This window comes from Phocoena sinus, chromosome 3 (genome assembly GCF_008692025.1).
Source record: "Phocoena sinus isolate mPhoSin1 chromosome 3, mPhoSin1.pri, whole genome shotgun sequence".
NCBI lineage: Eukaryota > Metazoa > Chordata > Mammalia > Artiodactyla > Phocoenidae > Phocoena > Phocoena sinus.
Window position 1 is genome coordinate 94,844,502 of NC_045765.1, and position 23,012 is coordinate 94,867,513.

Here is a 23,012-nt window from a genome sequence, read left to right on the forward strand (position 1 = left end):
CTACATACATACTGCTGGACCTAACCCCTCTCCTACAGCTTTCCAGAATTATTTTCAGATTATCAGAACTAGCTAGAACGTCTTTTGTTTCCTATTGGTTGTCTTTCCATTTTGAATAGTAACCAAATCTTCAGTTCATTGATCAGTAGGAGAAGGTGGAGAAGTTATACACAAGCGGAAAAGATATGGTATATGGTTTATCACTGGTTCAACTGGAAATCAATCAGGGTATTTTGCCAAGATTTCAATTGCAAATATGTAGATCAGTGTTCATCACATTCAGTCTTTGGAAACGTGTGAAGAGGTGCAAGAATATGATTGTCAGAGGACTGGAGAAGGAAACAATTCTCACTTGCTAGGCTAGGAATCCTGGTCTATCACAAGAACATTGAGAATAATTCAGCACCCATTACCACAATAATTAAAAAGATTCTCAAAACCAAGGGAGGGCTCAAACTCAACAACCAAAAGAAGTTAGCCTTTCCTTGTTAATCTCTAGATATTCAGCAAGGGGGTACATTGTTTCTTAGCAATGTGGATCCTTTGTGGCTAAAATTCCAAACAATGAATAATTAACTAATTAATTGATTTAAACCTCAAGATTAGATTCCATCACATGGAAGATGATATAATTTTATAATATGGCTGGGGGAAAAATGAACACTAATTCTAATCAGTGAAACTATATGCAAAATATGCAGGCTATTCATACACATTTAATTAATATTTAATTAAATTACATATTCATACATATTTAATTATTTTATACTAAAATTGTACATAATGATTCCAGGCAACGGATGTTATGCCAAGCTATTGCACAATGTGACTGGCCGAGCATTAACACCTTAGCTCAGTGGTTTTGGGCCCAGGACCAGAATCACTCATAGCCAGTGTGTGGGGATCAGGGGAGGGCAGCAATGGACACTTAGAAACTTACAAAAGGGAAAGGGCAGAAGGAAGAGGGAGCAAGGATTACAGCTTAAAAAGCCGTAAGCCCCCCCGCAAGTGATTCTCAAACTCCTTTACATGGAGAATGACTGCTTTAGGTTGTTTTAAACAAGATGGCTTTATAGGGGGTGGGTGAAATGACCACTCTTTTCTACGGTCTATTGTTATCCACTGGCACTTTCCTTCTGATGACAAACAGCCTCTTCCTGCTTTCATTTGGTCAAAAGAAAGGCACTAGAATGCATTAGATAATAGGACAGATTCACAAAGTTACTTTTCAAAAGTACTTTCCAGATGGTTTTGAAAGAAAGATTTTTGGTGCTGATACTGCCAGCCCAGGTTACTAAAGAGCCTATATGTTCCCTAAAGAGACAGTCCTGCAATACCCCAAGAATATCTGTCTCCTCCAGTCTCATGACCCTAAACCCTGAGGACACTTGATACTTGCGATTATGCCTGTAGTGCACACTTTTCTTACAACAGAAAAATATAGAACGCTGTAGACATCACCAAGCCCAACAGTGCTGTCATTTTATAGGCAGATATTCTGGACCACTAGAGAAACTCTTAATGCTATACACATCCACACATCTAGTATATAGCTCAGTTGCAAGGATTTAAGAAAAAAAAAAGTGCCATTTTCAAAATATTTATTAATTGAGTTTTCAGAAAAATAATATTTGCCTATCTCTGTAAATCAGGAGTCTAAACCTCAAATGAAAATATACGTTGGGGGATGTGAATGAGTGTATCAGGCCAGTATGAAGAGGGAGTAGGAGGCTTCACGACAAAATAGAACATGTGTTCCTCATCTAAAGGCTTTCAAACATTTTAAATACATTGTGCAGGCTTAATAAAATTAATCTGAATTCTGATTCAAGAGCCCCCTTCTGTTCCAGACACAAAGCAATACTGTATAAAATTTAACATTAAAACATTAATTAAATAAAGAGATAAATCAAGAGATGGTGAATATGAAAGAGAAGTGGAGAACTCTGGAAGATGAAAATTCTGGCAACAAGTTTCAATTCCCTGCTGTAGACCAAGGCCTCTGAACCTGATACATCTTTGTAAATAAAATATTATGAAAAGATGCATGTCTAGGGCTTCCCTGGTGGCGCAGTGGTTGAGAGTCCACCTGCAGATGCAGGGGACACGGGTTCGTGCCCCGGTCCTGGAAGATCCCACATGCCGCGGAGCGGCTGGGCCCATGAGCCATGGCCGCTAAGCCTGCACGTCCGGAGCCTGTGCTCCGCAACGGGAGAGGCCACAACAGTGAGAGGCCTGCATACCACAAAAAAAAAAAAAAAAAAAAAAGATGCATGTCTAAAAGCATGAGGATATTTATATTCCAGGACTCTGATGATGACAAGCCATGGTGATGGCGTTAGATGAGGATCTTATTTGCCCTGTTGGATATAAACCCAGTTTCCTATTTTCATGATAAGGAGGAAACAGAAAAGGCTTATACAACTGAAAAACATACAGATAATTTTATTCTTTGCTCCTTTGTCTGGCCACCCTTAGTACAGCTAATAAAGAAACAATATGCAGGAGACTAAGCCCCTGGTTTCTCTGTAGGAACAGTGTTCTCCCGCAACACCTCTATTCTGGGCATCTCTGGAGGCGCCAAGGTCTCATCTAGGTCTTTATACTGAAGTCACTTGTGCAGGGGACCTTAATCCATTATAGAGTCCAAAGAGTATGCCTGCACACTAAACGGGACTCAATCTCTTATAGCAACTTTGAGTGAAATGGGAGTGGTCCAGGCCCTTTCTTGGGCTCCTAAGAGGGCCATAAACATCAATCACGCCAGTTCATGGGGGCCCCTCAGTATGATTCAAAAGTCTCAGCCCCTGTGAATAGCTACAGCTCTCACGAAGATTTCACTGCATTGCTAAGGTCAGAAGACGACTGCTCACAGATAGGCTCTGGCTAGCCCAACTCACTTCTTAGAGCAGCGCTCATCAAACTTTAACAGGTGTAAGGATTTACCTCGAGAGCTTATTAAGCCATAGATTCCTCAGTGATTCTGATTGGGTAAGTCTGAGATGGGGCTTGGGAAATCTCCATTTTTAAATAAGTATCTCAGGTGAATTCGATGCAGATGCTCTCCAGACTACATATCATGAAACAGTGAATTAGAGCATTCCAAGGGGGTGCAGTACATCCCCAGGACAAGGATCGGGAGAGCCCCAGGGCCGTGGATTAGTCTGGAATTATCCTACTGCCCGCATTTTCTATTTGAGAACCAAGAAACTTCTCTTTTCTAAAGAGACCCCCAACTGTTAAAGCACAGCTCTGTGTAATTAAGGAAGCCTTGCTTTGATTACAGTCCGCTTCCTCATTCCTCAGTAGTCCATCGGCAGGACTCACTGGGAAACACCTTCTATTCCAGGACTCTGATGATGACAAGCCACCGTGTCATCACCACTCACCCATATCTTAGCCATTATGATCAGTATGTACCATGGGGCTTAGAGAACTGAGGATAATTATAAGCGTGTTGGCAATATGTAAAAAAAACAAAAAACTGTTTACCAAAGTTAACTTGGTTAATCAGTAAAAGCAGACCCAAATCCTCTTTCCAACGTATAAGAAATCCTCCCAAATAAAACTAAGTGTTAGGTTTTTTTTTTTTAAGTGTTGCAAAGGGATCTGTGGGAAAAGAAATAAACACTACCAACAAAACGGGCCAAGCAGTACCTTTGTAACTAATGTATGCCAATTATTCCTGGGGAAGGAGTCAGTAAAAATGATAAAAGGTGAGTAGATAGGCATCTGAGGTTCTCCTTGCCTCGCTAAGGATATGTACCTACCGCGAGGCAGCTGCCAAATGCGAAATAAGAAACTAAATTGAGACAATGTGTCCTTAGAGCTAAGTGTCTGGAATCCAGGGGCAGGTTATTCTGTTGACGAGCTTGTCTGCCCTCCCCTGCACCTTAGGTTGGGTGGTGAAGAAAGAAACAGGAAGACGAGCAGTGGAAACTTGTCACCCTCAAAGCTGGCTTGGAAGACGGACAACACAGACTCAGTCAGCTGTGGGGTCTCCAGTTCAACTGTGTAGAGCGCAGGACAAATGGAAACCTCAGGTATGGTTGACAGCGGATGGAAATCCAGTCTGTCTACAAGGGACAGTTGTCAAGAACATCTCATAAGAGAGCCCTAGAATGAATCAGAACTCTCTGTCCTACATAACAGCACACAGAAAAGTACACAGGGGGAGACCATAGTACCTCTACTGGTAGTTAGGGGCAAGTCTGGAAAGCTGGGATTAAGAAAATACTGAATGAGGAGAGCCAACGCTTGGGAAGTTGGATGTGTTCAGACCTCTGAAGAGTCCTGCATCCAACTGACTGGTTGCAGATCTGCTTTAAGGGACTCATATTCCTAATGTTTATTCCCAGAAAAACAGGGCCAAGCTTAACCTCAGCCCCCTTCCCTCAACCTTCCACTGTGCTTTCATAGCACCTTGATAGCAATGGTTTTTAGCACTTTTTACACTGTGTTTTCATATTTGTTATATGGACCATACTTCACTTCTGTATTCCTAGCACCATGTCTGGCCATTGTAGAAGTTAAAAAAAAAAGAGTTCATTACTGATAATTTGATTATCTACTCTTTAATCTTTAGCTAAAGGACAAACAGATGTTAAGTTCCAAAAACTCTACTTATAAATTCTAGAGAACAAAAATGAATATTATTTTACTTTTTCTGCCTACCTAGGATAAATTTCTAAACTAGTGCAGTGGTATCTTAAGGCTCTGTTCATACTAAGATAAAACCAATATTCTTTTTCAATTCAACAAATATTTATTGAGAAATTACTATGTGGAAGGCACCGTGGTAGACGCAATGGGGGTCCAAAGATGTGGATCCTGTCTTCAAAGGGCTCACAGTATAGTGAAAAGCTGGTATTCTAAGAACAAAGGTAATCAGAGGTAACCAAAGGTAGCCAAATGAGACTATGTAACCAAACGAGACTTTAGTGTGTGTTAACTTCACCCACTAAAACTCATTTTTTGGAAAGTATTTTATGGAGAGCTGTTCAACATGTCCTGAGAAACAATACAGTGCAATGGTTAAGAGATCAGGCTCTTTCTTAATCTGAAAAATGGGCATAATAAGGGTATCTACTTCATCACTGCATCATCATCACATCATGTAAAGTGTTCAACATATGCCTAGAACCCAGTAATTGTCAGTAAATGTAGCTATAACTATTAATACTCAGATCTAATACAGATTGTGCTGATCTGTTCTTTTCTCTGAAACCTATTAAAGTCACTTGCTAATAATTTATTATTATTGCCTAACGTGGACAGAAGGGCACAAGGGTAAGAGTGACACTTTACTAGCAATAGGATTACACATAGCCTCCACCCAAATCTCCAACGTCCAAATATACGGACTTGCTCAGAAGTCAACATGTCTTAAGGGATACTGTAAAGTGCCTTAAAAATTGGAAATAATGGGACTGAGTAATTATTTATATGGCTTACCATAAAAATAGTGTACCAATTGTTCTTAAGGGGAAGTAGCACCCAACTAAAGGGTATTTTAAGACATGTGTGAGAGAGAGTGTTTTTGTCATGCTCTGGCATTCAGTGGGAACAAGACAGCCCTGCCCAACTAAGAATCATCAACCCGAATGCCATTAGTACTCTGTTGAGAAACACTGGGTAGCTGACATTTTTAAGTTAAAAGCTATTCACAGAGAAAAAAATAAAACACAATTGTTTTTGAAGACCCATTGTACTTTCCCAGTATGCAGATTATTAATTCAATATATCAAAAATTATAGGATAAAATATGTTCCTCTTATGAGGCCAGGCACATTGATGCTAAAACACATATTCCAGATTCATATAGTCTTCAAAATGAGGGCACTCTGAGGTATAATGAAAGAAAAGATACAAAGACATCTATGTATACAGGAGAACATAGGCTGTGGGCTTTTTATTTAAACAGGACTAAACAATTAGATGGTTCATATTTTGGGAAAAGTAAAAATCCTACCTAAGAAGTGGTGATGCATTAAAGATATAATTGTTATTATAAACAATGAATAGGAACACAAATATTTGACTGATTTTAAAAAGTTAGTTCAAATTAATTCCTCATGTTTTCTTAATTTTGTTTGTTTCATTCTTTCAAACTGCTATTTCACATGATACCTTTTAAATTTTCATTGTGAGAGAAGAATAATACTCAGCCAATTCATGGAACCACCGAGAAACTGAACCTACCACTAATACTGTACTATAATCAACTCCTCTCTGCAGTGGGAATCCTCTCTCAAAGCATGTGAACTGAACCATAACCAACATTTACACTTGAATGCACTGCTTCATAAACACTGTCATGCAGTCTGTGAAGCTCACTTTTTTATAAGTCACCAAGGGTCCTTGCTGCATGCACCAGGATTCCCGCTCCATCCTCATTGCTATTGGCCACCTAGCCCTTCTCCGTCAGTCAGCAGATGAGGCCTTTGCTAGCTCGGCGTGATTTTGCTAAACATCACTACTTTGTTTTAATCTTATACTGTCTCCTAGAAGCCAGGCAGCATTCCCAGCGACAAATATCCTTTAGATACTGAAAAATCAATGTGCAAAAGTTAAATTCAGTGCCCACAAACAAAATGGCAGGAAGAGGCACTCTTTAAGTTACTCATTAGAAAATAAACTTTACCCTTTTGAACTAGATGCCACTCCTTATTGAGCTTCGCTGCAATGCAGAGGTTTTCTCTCTAGAAACATCTCATATATCAGGAACTTTCCAGAGCTGCTGATTAAGCACTTCCCTTCCTCTGATGTAGGTATAGGTGGGTTCCTAGAGGGCTCGTCAGAGGCCCCAAGGTCCAGCCCTTTAAGGAAGCTTCTTAAACTCTGCCTCGTTTTCTCAGCTGTAAAATGGGTATAAAGAACTTGCCTCTTACCCGTTTATAACTGAGGAATGCTAGGAACCTAACAATACATAAAAGATCGTCAAATCTCCATGAAAACATTTCCATTCTTGAAATACAGGTACAAAGTACCCCTCAGCGATGTCATCCGACCACAGTCTCAGGCTGTGTTCAAGGAAATAGAACCAAAACATGTCACATTTGCCACACCACACCCAGCATGTATCAGGTAAACGGAGAGGTTATACACAGTGAGGGGGCATTCTCTAAAACGGAGGTCATCACAGTGGAGGGGGCAGGGCTCGGGGAGAAGATTGGGTCTAACCGTAGAGATAAAAGTGCCAAACCAAATCGACAGAGCTCCTGCTTTTCTTTCAGCATTTTCTCCGGATCACACAAACTCCTGGTTTTGTAACCCTACCGTGTACGATCACCAGACACATTCCCAGCCTAGAAGCCAGCAACAGTGGCGCCGACAGGGAGGAGGGGTTGACTAGTAACACAAGTGAACTTAGAATCCGTTTGCAAGGAAATGGATTCTCAAGGGCAAGAGACGGGTAAGAGCGCACGTCCAAGTCTGGGAGCTGTGGCAGGGTCCGAGCCTGGGACGCGCAGGGCCGGCGCGAAGGCAGCGCGGGCTGCCCGCCAGGGAAGCAGCCTAAATCAGTACTCACTCCGCGTCCGGCTTCCGGGCCCAGAGACTTCAGCGGGGTTTGGGGGATGTTTGCATTCCCGGTTGGGCTCGGCCCTCTCGGTGTCCGTTTGGAGCCTCAGCCCAGCCCGCAGCGAGGGAGGCGGCGGGGCGGCCCCAGAACGCGACGCTGGCCGCTCCCCGCCCCCTTCGCCCGCCCCCAGCGCGGTTCCGTGAGGGAGGTGCCCGCCGCCGCCGACTCATCGCTGGGCTGGCATCCCGGAGGCTGGCAGACTAAACAGCGCGGCCTGTGATGCAGGCCACCGGCCGATGGCAGAGGTCTACCACTCCTAGGATGTTGCCAAAGGCCCAAAGTGGGCTCTTTGCAAACACACGCCCCCAAATATTACTTCTGAAGCTATAAAGTAACTTAACAATTCACATTGTATAACGGATTTTTTTTTAAAGAGCAGTTGAACAGAACTAGAATTCTACTGAATTACTGGACGTGATACATTATGACTAAACATTTCAAAATAACTAAGAAGGGATTTTAAGCCACAGAATATGAATTCATACTGCTATAAATAAATAAATGAATGAATAAGTATATAGGGGAGAAGGAAATGCTCTGCCTTATAGAAGAATGCCAACTAATAAATGTAAGTGATGGGGTTAGAGAGAAGAGTTCCAAAATTTAAAGGAAATATGGGAAGCCAACTTTTCCCAAAGCCGTAAAGCAATCACAGTGAAGACTCTGGACAGTGAGCTTGGGGTATGAGTGGAGGAGGCTGCGGTGGCGGGAGGCTGAGGACCCGAGGCCTCAGGCCGATAGCTAGTGACAACTGAGCAGCCAGTCCTTCAGCCTCCAAGCCAGAGGTGACGGCATTCCGAAGGCGGAGAGCTCAGTGGCACAGCGCGCAGGGGCGCACCCGCCTGCTCCCGGCAGTCAAAGCACGTGGGGTCGCCCTGACTTCTCCTGCTAGGTGTTCCTCACAACCACCTTGTCTATTATCAGTGTTCCTTTACTTCAGTTAAATAAAGGTGGCGAAGTAAGAGCCCTTCCAACTCTAATATTTTATTATAATTCCCTGAGAAGACCTTGTCCTCATAATTCTTTTTTTTTTTCATCTTTATTGGAGTATAATTGCTTGACAACCTTGTTAGTTTCTGCTGTATAACAAAGTGAATCAGATATACATATACATATATCCTCATATCTCCTCCCTCTTGCGTCTCCCTCCTACCCTCCGTACCCCACCTCTAGGTGAATACAAAGCACCAAGCTGATCTCCCTGTGCTATGCGGTTGCTTCCCACTAGCTATCTATTTTACATTTGGTAGTGTATATACGTCCATGCCACTCTCTCATTTCGTCCCAGCTTACTCTTCCCCCTCCCCGTGTCCTCAAGTCCATTCTCTACGTCTGTGTCTTTATTCCTGTCCTGCCCCTAGGTTCATCAGAATTTTAGATTCCATATATATGTGTTAGCATACGGTATTTGTTTTTCTCTTTCTGACTTACTTCACTCTGTATGACAGACTCTAGGTCCATCCAGCTCACGACAAATAACTCAATTTCGTTTCTTTCTATGGCTGAGTAATATTCCATTGCATATATGTGCCACATCTTCTTTATCCATTCATCTGTTGATGGACACTTAGGTTGCTTCCATGTCCTGGCTATTGTAAACAGTGCTGCAGTGAACATTGTGGTACATGGCTCTTTCTGAATTATGGTTTTCTCAGGGTATATGCCCAGTAGTGGGATTGCTGGGTCGTATAGTAGTTATATTTTTAGTTTTTTAAGGAACCTGCATACTGTTCTCCACAGTGGCTGTGTCAATTTACATTCCCACCAACAGAGCAAGAGGGTTCCCTTTTCTCCACACACCCTCTCCAGCATTTATTGTTTGTAGATTTTCATAATTCTTCTTGATTAAAATTCAGTTTAAAATTCCTTTTTTGTTTACTGTCAGTATTTTCTCTGCTTTTTTGTTTCTCAAATAAACCTCAGCTCGTCTAGGTTTTCCTGAGACAAAAGACAACAAGGATGACTTTTTTGGGCCACTCCCCAAGAGGGATGAGCCCTCGGTCCCAGAGCCCCACCGTTAGGCAGCATAACTCCCTCAATGAGGGTGAGTATGTCTGAGCTCCTCAAGAGTACAGGTTAGTAATTACATGGTTATGAAGTAAATTTTCCAAAGATTCTTGTCCTGCAGGACAGGTAGAAAGGGACTCCCTTCCCTGGAGATGAAGAGGGATGTATCACTCCCAGATGTGCCGTGTCTATCCCAGTCCCTGAGGCTTATCCTTTCCCCCAGTGGGGCCTCCACATCATCCGCATCTGAAAAACTGGAGGGTATTTATTAAATAGAGAAAATCCTGGATCTACCCCCTCCTGGTGAATCAGATTCTTGTGGCTTGGAACCTGAGGATCTGCATTTTAACCAGATTTTCTAATCGATGTTTAGGTAATCTAAGATACAGGTGGTCTAAATTACCCACATTCCGCACAATTCAGCATTCTTGCCGCTCAAAGTGTGGTCGCCAGACCAGCAGCAGCAGCAACTGGGAGCTTGTTAGAAAAGCAGAAAGAATCTCAGCCTCGCCCCAGACTTCCTGAGTCAGAATCTTCATTTTAGTAAACACCTCACCGATTCAGCATGTACATTAAAATATGAGAATTACTGCTCTGATCTTGTTTCCCAAACCTTGGTTATTTGTATGCTACCTACTTAATATTTTTTAATCTGCCACAGCTACATGTACTTAATATTTTAAAAAATAGATTTACCTTTTTAACCATTAATCTAGCCTTGTCTTAAGCAAAACCATCCATGGGATCACGGTTTGAAGTGCTAGTTTACTTTCCTAGCACATTAAAATACACGCAGAACTTTTGAAATAGAAACGCTTGCCTGCGTCATCAAACACACCACATGTGGTCCAGCGGTTCTGTGGGTGAGGCTGACACCGAACGATGGAATACCTCCCACAATATGCAGAGTTTATTCAGCCCCTCAGTCATATTATGGATGAGGAAAGTAAAGGCCTGGGAGGAGGGCTGTGCCACCAAAGTTAACACAGCTAGTTATGGCAGAACCAGGGCCAAAACCACAGGACTTCTCTGGTGGGTGCTTATTCCTGTGCAGATTTTCTCCTCTCTAACTGGGAGAAAAGCTGTTTGTACCCTCTTCTGTTTAAAAGGCCTAATGTTGCTAAACAACCTATAATCAGTGATTTTCCTCCAGTTCAATTAGGTAATTCTCCTGTTTTCCTTTCTGTAGTGGATAGCTGGCAGCTGACAATACACTTGAAAAATCCTCACTACTCACGGATCATTTCCCACCTAATCAATAAGCACCTCCCCAGAGGAGAACCAGAGTGTTCGCAACCCCAGATTCCACGCAGCAGAGCTGAGGCATGGGAATTGCACTGGCCAATCAGCCGTGCCACACAAGAGTGAGATTGAAAATAAGCCTGTGTGGAGGCGCCACCCACCGGTAGATCTGTGTTATGATAAGGCCTTTCAGCATTTGAGACTGGCAGTGCCAGAGTTTCTGGCCTCCAGTCCTAAATGTGATAGGTGCTGAGCTGCAGGGGCAGCAAGGAGAAGCTCCCACGGTGTGTCTGGGCATTGTTCCTGGCTGTGAAACTACATTCCTTCTGCTGGAGCCTTCTGGATTTCTCTAGGAGCTACCCGCCATCCCTTAAGAAATTCCTTTTTAGCTTGAACTAGTCAGAGTAAATTCCAATTGGAACTGACAACTTTAACCAGTACTTCTTCTTAATAGCTGTGCTCTCCTGCAGAGACAGTCCTGATGCAAGTTCAACCTCGCTTTCCTTACCTGAATAAGTTGCTGGTTACGATAGAAGTTGCCTGAGAACTTTTCCAGTAACACAGTTGCCTGACTGTGGATCACAACTATTTTCTTATTTAATAAGAGTCTAATTTCTTTTCTTTCTTTCTTTTTTGTTTTTACATCTTTATTGGAGTATAACTGCTTTACAATGGGGTGTTAGTAACTGCTTTACAATGGGGTGTTAGTTTCTGCTTTATAACAAAGTGAATCAGTTATACATATACATATGTTCCCATATCTCTTCCCTCTTGCGTCGGCCCTCCGTCCCACCCTCCCTACCCCAACCCTCTAGGTGGTCACAAAGCACCGAGCTGATCTCCCTGTGCTATGCGGCTGCTTCCCACTAGCTATCTATTTTACGTTTGGTAGTCTATATATGTCCATTCCACTCTCTCATTTTGTCACAGCTTACCCTTCCCCCTCCCCATATCCTCAAGCGTATTTTCGAGTAGGTCTGTGTCCTTATTCCTGTCTTACCCCTAGGTTCTTCATGACATTTTTTTTTCTTAAACTCCATATTTATGTGTTAGCATACGGTATTTGTCATTCTCTTTCTGACTTATTTCACTCTCTATGACAGACTCTAGGTCCATCCACCTCATTACAAATAGCCCAAATTCATTTCTTTTTATGGCTGAGTAATATTCCATTGTATATATGTGCCACTTCTTCTTTATCCATTTATCCGATGATGGACACTTAGGTTGTTTCCATCTTCTGGCTATTGTAAATAGAGCTGCAATGAACATTTTGCTACATGACTCTTTTTGAATTATGGTTATCTCAGGGTATATGCACAGCAGTGGGATTGCTGGGTCATATAGTAGTTCTATTTGTAGTTTTTTAAGGAACCTCCATACTGTTCTCCATAGTGGATGTACCAATTCACATTCCCACCAGCAGTGCAAGAGTGTTCCCTTTTCTCCACACCCTCTCCAGCATATATTGTTTCTAGATTTTTTGATGATGGCCCTTCTCACTGGTGTGAGATGATATCTCATTTTAGTTTTTATTTGCATTTCTCTAATGATTAATGATGTTGAGCATTCTTTCATGTGTTTGTTGGCAGTCTGTATATCTTCTTTGGAGAAACGTCTATTTAGGTCTTCTGCCCATTTTTGGATTGGGTTGTTTGTTTTTCTGTTACTGAGCTGCATGAGCTGCTTGTATATTTTGGAGATTAATCCTTTGTCAGTTGCTTCACTTGCAAATATTTTCTCCCGTTCTGAGGGTTGTCTTTTGGTCTTGGTTATGTTTTCCTTTGCTGTGCAAAAGCTTTGAAGTTTCATTAGGTCCCATTTGTTTGTTTTTGTTTTTATTTCCATTTCTCTAGGAGGTGGGTTAAAAAGGATCTTGCTGTGATTTATGTCATAGAGTGTTCTGCCTATGTTTTCCTCTAAGAGTTGGATAGTGTCTGGCCTTACATTTAGGTCTTTGATCCATTTTGAGCTTATTTTTGTGTATGGTGTTAGGGAGTGATCTAATCTCATACTTTTACATGTACCTGTCCAGTTTTCCCAGCACCACTTATTGAAGAGGCTGTCATTTCTCCACTGTATATTCCTGCCTCCTTTATCAAACATAAGGTGACCATATGTGCGTGGGTATATCTCTGGGCTTTCTATCCTGTTCCATTGATCTATCTTTCTGTTTTTGTGCCAGTACCATACTGTCTTGATTACTGTAGCTTTGTAGTATAGTCTGAAGTCAGGGAGCCTGATTCCTCCAGCTCCGCTTTTCTTTCTCAAGATTGCTTGGCTATTCAGGGTCTTTTGTGTTTCCATACAAATTGTGAAATTTTTTGTTCTAGTTCTGTCACAAATGCCAGTGGTAGTTTGATAGGGATTGCACTGAATCTGTAGATTGCTTTGGGTAGTAGAGTCATTTTCACAATGTTGATTCTTCCAATCCAAGAACATGGTATATCTTGCCATCTATTAGTATCATCTTCAATTTCTTTCATCAGTGTCTTATAATTTTCTGCATACAGGGCTTTTGTCTCCTTAGGTAGGTTTATTCTTACATATTTTATACATTTTGTTGCCATGGTAAATGGGAGTGTTTTCTTGATTTCACTTTCAGATTTTTCATCATTAATGTATAGGAATGCCAGAGATTTCTGTGAATTAATTTTGTATCCTGCTACTTTACCAAATTCATTGATTAGCTCTAGTAGTTTTCTGGTAGCATCTTTAGGATTCTCTATGTATAGTATCATGTCATCTGCAAACACTGACAGGTTTACTTCTTTTCTGATTTGGATTCCTTTTATTTCCTTTTCTTCTCTGATTGCTGTGGCTAAAACTTCCAAAACTATGTTGAATAAGAGTGGTGAGAGTGGGCAACCTTGTCTTATTCCTGATCTTAGTGGAAATTCTTTCAGTTTTTCACCATTGAGGACGATGTTGGCTGTGGGTTTGTCATATATGGCCTTTATTATGTTGAGGAAAGTTCCCTCTATGCCTACTTTCTGGAGGGTTTTTATCATAAATGGGTGCTGAATTTTGTCAAAAGCTTTCTCTGCATCTATTGAGATGATCATATGGTTTTTCTCCTTCAATTTGTTAATATGGTTTATCACATCGATTGATTTGCGTATATTGAAGAAATCTTGCATTCCTGGAATAAACCCCACTTGATCATGGTGTATGATCCTTTTAATGTGCTGTTGGATTCTGTTTGCTAGTATTTTGTTGAGGAGTTTTGCATCCATGTTCATCAGTGATATTGCCCTGTAGTTTTCTTTCTTTGTGACATCCTTGTCTGGTTTTGCTATCAGGGTGATGGTGGCCTCGTAGAATGAATTTGGGAGTGTTCCTCCCTCTGCTATATTTTGGAAGAGTTTGAGAAGGATAGGTGTTAGCTCTTCTCTAAATGTTTGATAGAATTCGTCCGTGAAGCCATCTGGTCCTGGGCTTTTGTTTGTTGCAAGATTTTTAATCACTGCTTCAATTACAGTGCTTGTGATTGGTCTGTTCATATTTTGTATTTCTTCCTGATTCAGTTTTGGCAGGTTGTGCATTTCTAAGAATTTGTCCATTTCTTCCAGGTTGTCCATTTTATTGGCATAGAGTTGCTTGTAGTAATCTTTCATGATCTTTTGTATTTCTGCAGTGTCAGTTGTTACTTCTACTTTTTCATTTCTAATTCTATTGATTTGAGTCTTCTCCCTTTTTTTCTTGATGAGTCTGGCTAATGGTTTATCAGTTTTGTTTATCTTCTCAAAGAACCAGCTTTTAGTTTTATTGATCTTTGCTATCGTTTCCTTCATTTCTTTTTCATTTATTTCTGATCTGATCTTTATGATTTCTTTCCTTCTGCTAAGTTTGGGTTTTTTTTGTTCTTCTTTCTCTAATTTCTTTAGGTGCAAGATTAGGTTGTTTATTCAAGATGTTTCCTGTTTCTTAAGGTAGCATTGTATTGCTATAAACTTCCCTCTTAGAACTGCTTTTGCTGCATCCCATAGGTTTTGGGTCGTCATGTCTCCACTGTCATTTGTATCCAGGTATTTTTTTATTTCCTCTTTGATTTCTTCAGTGATCACTTTGTTATTAAGTAGTGTATTGTTTAGCCTCCATGTGTTTGTATTTTTTACAGATCTTTTCCTGTAATTGATATCTAGTCTCATAGCGTTGTGGTCGGAAAAGATACTTGATACGATTTCAATTTTCTTAAATTTACCAAGGCTTGATTTGTGACCCAAGATATGATCTATCCTGGAGAATGTTCCATGAGCACTTGAGAAAAATGTGTATTCTGTTGTTTTTGGATGGAATGTCCTATAAATATTAATTAACTCCATCTTGTTTAATGTATCATTTAAAGCTTGTTTTCCCCTATTTATTTTCATTTTGGATGATCTGTCCATTGGTGAAAGTGGGGTGTTAAAGTCCCCTACTATGAATGTGTTACTGTTGATTTCCCCTTTTATGGCTGTTAGTATTTGCCTTATGTATTGAGGTGCTCCTATGTTGGGTGCATAAATATTTACAATTGTTCTATCTTCTCCTTGGATCGATCCCTTGATCATTATGTAGTGTCCTTCTTTGTCTCTTCTAATAGTCTTTATTTTAAAGTCTATTTTATCCGATATGAGAATTTTTACTCCAGTTTTCTTTTGGTTTCCATTTGCATGGAATATCTTTTTCCATCCCCTCACTTTCAGTCTGTATGTGTCTCTAGGTCTGAAGTGGGTCTCTTGTAGACAGCATATATATGGGTCTTGTTTTTGTATCCATTCAGCCAGTCTGTGTCTTTTGGCTGTAGCATTTAATCCATTTACATTTAAGGTAATTATCGATATGTATGTTCCTATTCCCATTTTCTTAATTCTTTTGTGTTTGTTATTGTAGGTCTTTTCCTTCTCTTGTGTTTCTTGCCTAGAGAAGATCCTTTAGTATTTGTTGTAAAGCTGGTTTGGTGGTGCTGAACTCCCTCAGCTTTTGCTTGTCTGTAAAGGGTTTAATTTCTCTATCAAATCTGAATGAGATCCTTGCTGGGTAGAGTAATCTTGCTTGTAGGTTTTTCTCCTTCATCACTTTAAATATGTCCTGCCAGTCCCTTCTGGCTTGCAGAATTTCTGCTGAAAGATCAGGTGTTAACCTCATCGGGATTCCCTTGTGTGTTATTTGTTGTTTTTCCCTTGCTGCTTTTAATATGTTTTCTTTGTATTTAATTTTTGACAGTTTGATTAATATTTGTCTTGGCGTGTTTCTCCTTGGATTTATACTGTATGGGACTCTCTGTGCTTCCTGGACTTGATTAACTATTTCCTTTCCCATATTAGGGAAGTTTTGAACTATAATCTCTTCAAATATTTTCTCAGTCCCTTTCTTTTTCTCTTCTTCTGGAACCCCTGTAATTCGAATGTTGGTGCATGTAATGTTGTCCTAGAGCTCTCTGAGACTGTCCTCAGTTCTTTTCATTCTTTTTTCTTTATTCTGCTCTGCAGTAGTTATTTCCACTACTTTATCTTCCAGGTCACTTATCCATTCTTCTTTCTCAGTTATTCTGTTACTGATCCCTTCTAGAGTATTTTAAATTTCATTTATTGTGTTGTTCATTGTTGCTTGTTTCCTCTTTCGTTCTCCTAGGTCCTTGTTAAATGTTTCTTGCATTTTGTATATTCTATTTCCAGGATTTTGGATCATCTTTACTATCATTATTCTGAATTCTTTTTCAGGTAGACTGCCTATTTCCTCTTCATTTGTTAGGTCTGGTGGGTTTTTACCTTCCTCCTTCATGTGCTGTGTTTTTCTGTCTTCTCATTTTGCTTATCTTACTGTGTTTGGGGTTTCCTTTTGGCAGGCTGCAGGTTCGTAGTTCCTGTTGTTTTTGGTGTCTGTCCCCAGTGGCTAAAGTTGGTTCAGTGGGTTGTGTAGGCTTCCTGGTGGAGGGGACTAGTGCCTGTGTTCTGGTGGATGAGGCTGGATCTTGTCCTTCTGGTGGGCAGGTCCACATCTGGTGGTGTGTTTTGGGGTGTCTGTGGACTTATTATGATTTTAGGCAGCCTCTCTGCTAATGGGTGGGGTTGTGTTCCTGTCTTGCTAGTTGTTTGGCATAGGGTGTCCAGCACTATAGCTTGCTGGTCGTTGAGTGAAGCTGGATGTTGGTGTTGAGATGGAGATCTCTGGGAGATTTTCGCCGTTTGATATTACGTGGAACTGGGAGGTCTCTTGTGGACCAGTGTCCTTAAGTTGGCTCTCCCACCTCAGAGGCACAGCGCTGACTCCTGGCTGCAGCAACAAGAGCCTTTCATCCACATGGCTTGTAAATGTTTTGTCCAAGATTCTGGAATCTGCATTTCTTCATCAAGTTCTGGTTCCTGCTAGTGTTGGAGGGTCTCCTGCAGAGGCAGGGGTGGCTATCTCTCACCGTGAGGACAAGGACACTGGCAACAGAAGTCCTGGGAAGTACTCCTTTGCGTGAGCCCTCCGAGAGTCCTCCATTAGCCCCACCAAAGAACCCGGGTCAAGAGTCTAATTTCTATAGCCTCATTAGTCCTCATTATTAATTTATCAGAATTTAATTTTAAGCACTAAACATCTTATAATAATTATTTTGAGTTATTCAATAGAGATATCTATGCCACTTAAGTGCTCTGGATCCTCCAAGCCCAGGACTGCATGACAGAAGTGGTATTATTTGTGCACATAATTACTGATTTTGTAAGAAGTCTCATAAAACAGTTCTGCAATACATGGTCACCATTCTATCATTAAATACTGAATCTTTAATACAGACTATGATTTTCTTAATAATTGTAAAACTGTCACTTTAACTTTCGAGTTGAATGTGTCCAGAATCAAGAAAACCAGGCCTAATTCTCACTGCCAATTGTATTTACTATTTTGTCATGTCATGTGTTGGGAGAATATTATTTGCCTGTGTGTGTTATGATAATTAATTGTGTAATAAAATGCTTCAAGGGATCACAAGTGCTATTACCCCCAGCTTTTCTGAATGATGCATGGGAATGATCATTTTTAGGTGATGATGATACCGAGCCCTTTCAATCTGGCATCAAAAGACAAAATAAGAAATACAAGAAAGCATATGTATTTTTTTCTTCTAATACTCTATAAGAGTTAAAGATATAGAAAGGAAGGAATGAAGAATTAAACCCTGGAAAAACTAATATTCAGGAAACTGGTGAAGGAAATTGAGTCAGGAACCCACAGTGAAAAAGAATAATTGAGAGAAGAATGGAGATAGGAGAAGGCAGTGTCAGAAGCCAAGGAAAGAATTACAAGTTTGCCAGTAAACTAAAACAATAACTATGTGGCTAAATGTGTCCACCTCCCGGTTACACTCCCTCCCACAGCTTCCTGAGACCTAGCAGGGTTTGGGGAGGATGGCCAAATTCTTTGTAAGCATTCCACCTTGAAATGATTGGATGATACTCCTGTGTGGAAAAATGATGGGAAAGGGACTGCTTCTTACCACAAAATTCAAGGGAAAAACAAAAACGAAAACTAAGCATGATTTTCCACAAGGTACGGACCCTCTAGGAGTTTAGGTAATGATAATTCTAGAAACCATTTACAAATGATTCACTAAACCTCATGAGGTTGGGGTTTTGCTAATGAGACTTCTCATTTTAAATTATTAAGCATAAGTTAAATACAGGTCCTAATACTGTAAAAGATAGGAAGTATCCAGAAAATCTTTTTTAGTTGGAGACCTCCAAACAATAGAAGATGAGGACTACCGAGGGCAACCGCAGCAGAGATACATTTGCCCAGCCTCTTCTCATTTCTCAGCTGAGTTTTACTTTGGGTACATTTTAGGGGCTAGGAGAGCAGCTGAGACTCCAGAAGGCACCAAAATACGAACTCTTCACCAAGCAAGTAACATCCATGAGAAAGTCCACAGCCCTCCATAGGAGAGCTACCAGTTTTAAAGGAAAAATGCTTATTTACAGTAGTTGTATAGGCAATCCTGAAATAGGTTAAGGTTTTTGATAATCTTGGACACACTGGAAGATCACAAGCTGAAATGGGAGGAACAAAACTATTTTATATATTGAAAATTACTAGCTAAAATGGTAGTTACATCTTATCTTGCAAGATGAAATTTCAGTGATTTTTATAAGTTGTGAAGCTTTGTAGTGTCATATTACCAAAGAAGGCTCAATCAGAGTTTATAAGGTCCAGGACCTTGTGTGAACTGGAAACCTGGCTTTGAACCCTACCTCCATCTTACTGGCTTTGTGATCTTGTCGAGGTTACTTAACCTCTCTGAGCCCAGGTTTCCTCAGGTATAAAGGAATAATAATTATAAGGTTGTGATGGGATTACCTAAGATAATTATATAGCACACTTAGCAAAGAGCCTGGTGTGGTTAATACTCATGAAGAAAATCTGGTGTGTGCAAAAGTCAAATATTATTTATAGATATTTGTGGTAATAATGAATATTTTTGGACACATTATTATATGCCAGTAAGAATAATAACATAAATGGCTTTGCGAGGTTTTAAATCATTCAAATCATTAGTAAGAAACTACATGCCTCCTGCCTCACACTAGCCCCACCAGCACGGAATTGGTACTTTGTTCAAAAACTTTCAGTGATATATGGACACTGTTTACCTTCCCTACAAGTCCCACCCACTAATGGTACACCTGTAGAGTAGGGGTCTTTTCTTGCTCAGGAAATGACTGACCTTGGTGACCGGAGCTGTTCCACCAGCCTGAGTTCTGGAGGGTTGACTGCTCCCAAGCTTTGTCGCTTTTTTCTGAAAATAGGAAATATTAGTTTCTATAGGAGAAGACATCTTCATAATGTAGTCAAGTGTACATTTTCCTATCAATACAAATATCTTTGCAGGCAAAATTCAGACTAATATACTAACTACACAAAAAAAGAACATGTTTTTATTTTTTCATGTCTTCGCCAGAAGACTATATAAATATTAAAAACAAAGAGTACTGTACATTGACTAGTCCCCAGTTGTTCAATATTCAGTGGTTTGGAGCACTACAGAAATCCTCACATGGGAGTTGTCATTTTCCACCACAGTGCACTCCCAGAACATCATCGCTCACTGTGAGAAAGTACGTGCTTTCTCTCTTACCCTGAGTGCTACGGAGAGCAGATGTTAGTACAGCCTCCACAGAGGGTGACTTAGCAGCAAGTATCAAAGATGGCAATACATCTAAAAATTTATCTTAGGGAAATAATATGACAAGAGCAAAAGCCTTTTCTCTTCAAATATATTCATCACAGTATTCTAACATCAAAAAGCTAAAAACAATATAGGTAATAATGAATGTTTATTGAGTTCTTACCATGTGTCTTACCATGTGTTTAATTATTCTACTAGAATAATAAAATTATAGGTAATAATAGAATAATAATGCTCTAATAATAGAGTATAGTACAGCACTATTGTCAGTGCTCTGTTTAAGTACCATGTGTTACAACTTATTTAATCTTCAAATTACCCAAAATAAAGCTGTTATGCCAATTTTCTGGGTAAGGAGATGGAGGAATGGGATGAGTACACAACTTGGCCACGGTCACAGCCAGTCAAAAGTAGCATGTCTGTTTCAGACCCTATTCTCTTACCTACCTACACTGCCTCCCACATAAGGGGTTATGTTATGAACAGTTACAGGATGAAATATCTTATGGTTATTTAATGATCAGCTTTAGAAGAACATTCCATTAAATGCAAGTATATTATTAATATTTCACATAAAGAAATGTCACATTATAAAATAACATGAATGATATGGTCTCAAGTTCATACGGGGTTATCTTCTGATAGTGGGGTTAAGAGTGCTTCATTGTGCTTTTTTTGTAATTTCTTATATAACTATAACTACTTAACTGTTGAAAGGACAATAAACGAGGGGGGGAAGGTAAAATACACAGTTGCTTTCTCAACAAGGACTTGATATCTTCTATCTTTTACTTATGAATATCTACATTTCAAAGAAGCAAGCGTATAAAGTTTTATAATGTAAAATGGTGACAGTATGATCCAACATCTATAAAATGTGAAGAATGTACTGTAAGAGTTGAATACAGGAGGGGTGATCATGCTAATTAGGTGGTATATAACACAGTAAAGAGTTGTATGTCCACATACATACAACTTCTGAAAATTTTTGAAAAATATATAATTGAGAACAATCTGATTGAACTCTTTAACATTTAGAAGATATTTAGCAAAATTTATGTTGCTTAACTTTGTGAAAAATGCCTGCCACGGAAGCTTGAGCTGAAGCCTTCTTTTCCTTCAGGGCAAATACTACCTTAGCAAGAAGAAAAGACAGAACTTAGCTTGCCGTCCTCAGAGTACAATCTTTATGTGTCCACTGGTTGACCATTCTCAGAGCACTTCAGGAAGATCCCCGAAACAACAGGGTGGACACATTTTAATAAGATGGGTATCTGAGGGCCTTCAGAGGCCTTTGCAGAAGGCAGGTATTACCTGTACACCAAATTGTCTATCCTAAGCATTCATGCACTACCATCAACCAAAGGAAGAAAAAAATCCTAGATAAATGGGATAGAAATAAAGGAGGCTGCTAAAAAGTTAGTAATTTGAGTGTGATATGGGAGATGGTAAAAGGAGGGGATGGCCTAAGTTTTATCCATATCACAAGTCTCTTTTCAAAATACAAGGTGTCTTCTGATAACCATATGTATACATGGATTCAGTGTAAGGGGTTGGATATAAGAAATGAAGACAAGAATACAGCATTGGGGTTATTCATTTTAATCTCATTCTCCAATTCAACCTCCTCATTTTCCAGTGAGGAGACTGAAACCCAGAAAGGTCAGGTCAGTGTACACTGTTCCATAGCTGTCCCACACTCTAGCTATTAGCCTGTGGTCTCAGCTATAATCAAGGAAGGTCCCACTGAAATCCTTCACTAACTACAGCTCCAATTCTCACAATCAAAATGCACATACCAGACTCTGATTTATCTGTGGAAGAATTCCACTACAACACATTAGCTAAGATTTGCCCGTGAGAATTAAAAAACTTGCTTTTTGGCTGAGTTATGATACTATTAAGTTAAAGATAACTGTTTTAACTTAATACACATGCTGACTGTTTATATAAACTCAGCACACATGCTGATTTTAACTTTACCTGTATATAAACTTAAGATTTACTCTGAAAAATAATTTATTAATAAATTCAATATTTTTAAACTCAACTGAGGATATCTCAGATTTCCTGTGGGTATGACCTATTGAAGTTTGCCTTGCCCTCTGAGCTGCCTGAATTACTTAGTCTACAAAGGACCAATTTAGTTTAGCTGAAACAAGAGTGGAATTTGTAAAAATGATCCTCTATTATCTAATATTTATAAAGGCCTTAATAATGTCAGGCACTTAAAACACAACACAAAAGCTTAGAAATGCACATACATACCAGAGCACAGACCCCTTATTCTCAGATTAGTAACCATACAGATTGTTTGGCTGATATATGACGTGGTTCTCTCTTCAATTGTGTTTGACTTCATGCATCCCTCTACTTATTGGACAGACATTTATTGAACCCTGGCCAGGAGCCTGGTCCTATTCTAGGCAGTGGGGATATAATGACCAATTAAACAAACAAACAAAAAAAGGTCTTACTCTCCTAGTGCTTACATTCCAGTAGGAGGACTCAGACTCTAAATAAGTCAACAAAAGCCAAGATGATTTCAGAGAGTGATGAGTGCTATAAAGTCAATAAAACAGGGTCATGTAACAGAGAGTGGCTGGCTGAGGGTTCCTTCAGACAGGATAGACAAAGAAAGACATTTGACTGAGACCTGACTATAAATAAACCAATCATGTAAATATCGCATGGGGGAAGGGAGGCATTCTAGGTGGCTAGAGTAGCACATGCAAAGGCCCTGAGGTAGGATGGGATGGGTTTGGCAAGTTGGAGGAACAGAAATATGTTCCCGCAGCTGAAGCAACATGGGCACAGGCATACATGGTATGAGATGATACAGGATGCTGGATCAAGATATTTGGTCTGAAGTGAGGTGGGTTCATTATGGCCCCACAGTCGGGTGTGTTTGGGATCATCAGTTTCTTCCAGGCCTTGGCTTGCTTCCTGGCCTTCTCTGAGTACCATCTAGTCCTTGTGAGTTCTCCTTTGCCTCCATGTGAAAAGTTCTCAAAGTCCTTTGGCTTCACC

General features: G+C 40.1%; 1 protein-coding gene across 19 annotated transcripts in view; it reads right to left on the reverse strand.

The window, feature by feature from the left end:
* Nucleotides 1-23,012, reverse strand: part of CAST (calpastatin) — a 130,528-nt gene that overhangs the window by 76,377 nt on the left and 31,139 nt on the right. For 10 of the 19 annotated variants that reach the window (XM_032626607.1, XM_032626613.1, XM_032626604.1 and 7 more), the window contains exon 3: nt 19,521-19,592. The exons of 4 other annotated variants lie outside the window; for them this stretch is intronic. In XM_032626607.1, coding sequence (XP_032482498.1) covers nt 19,521-19,592 — 72 coding nt within the window. Of the gene's footprint in view, nt 1-7,531; nt 7,680-19,520; nt 21,118-22,250; nt 22,351-23,012 lie in introns of those variants that run through there. 5 more of the 19 variants (XM_032626623.1, XM_032626624.1, XM_032626625.1 and 2 more) reach the window with 4 other exon arrangements.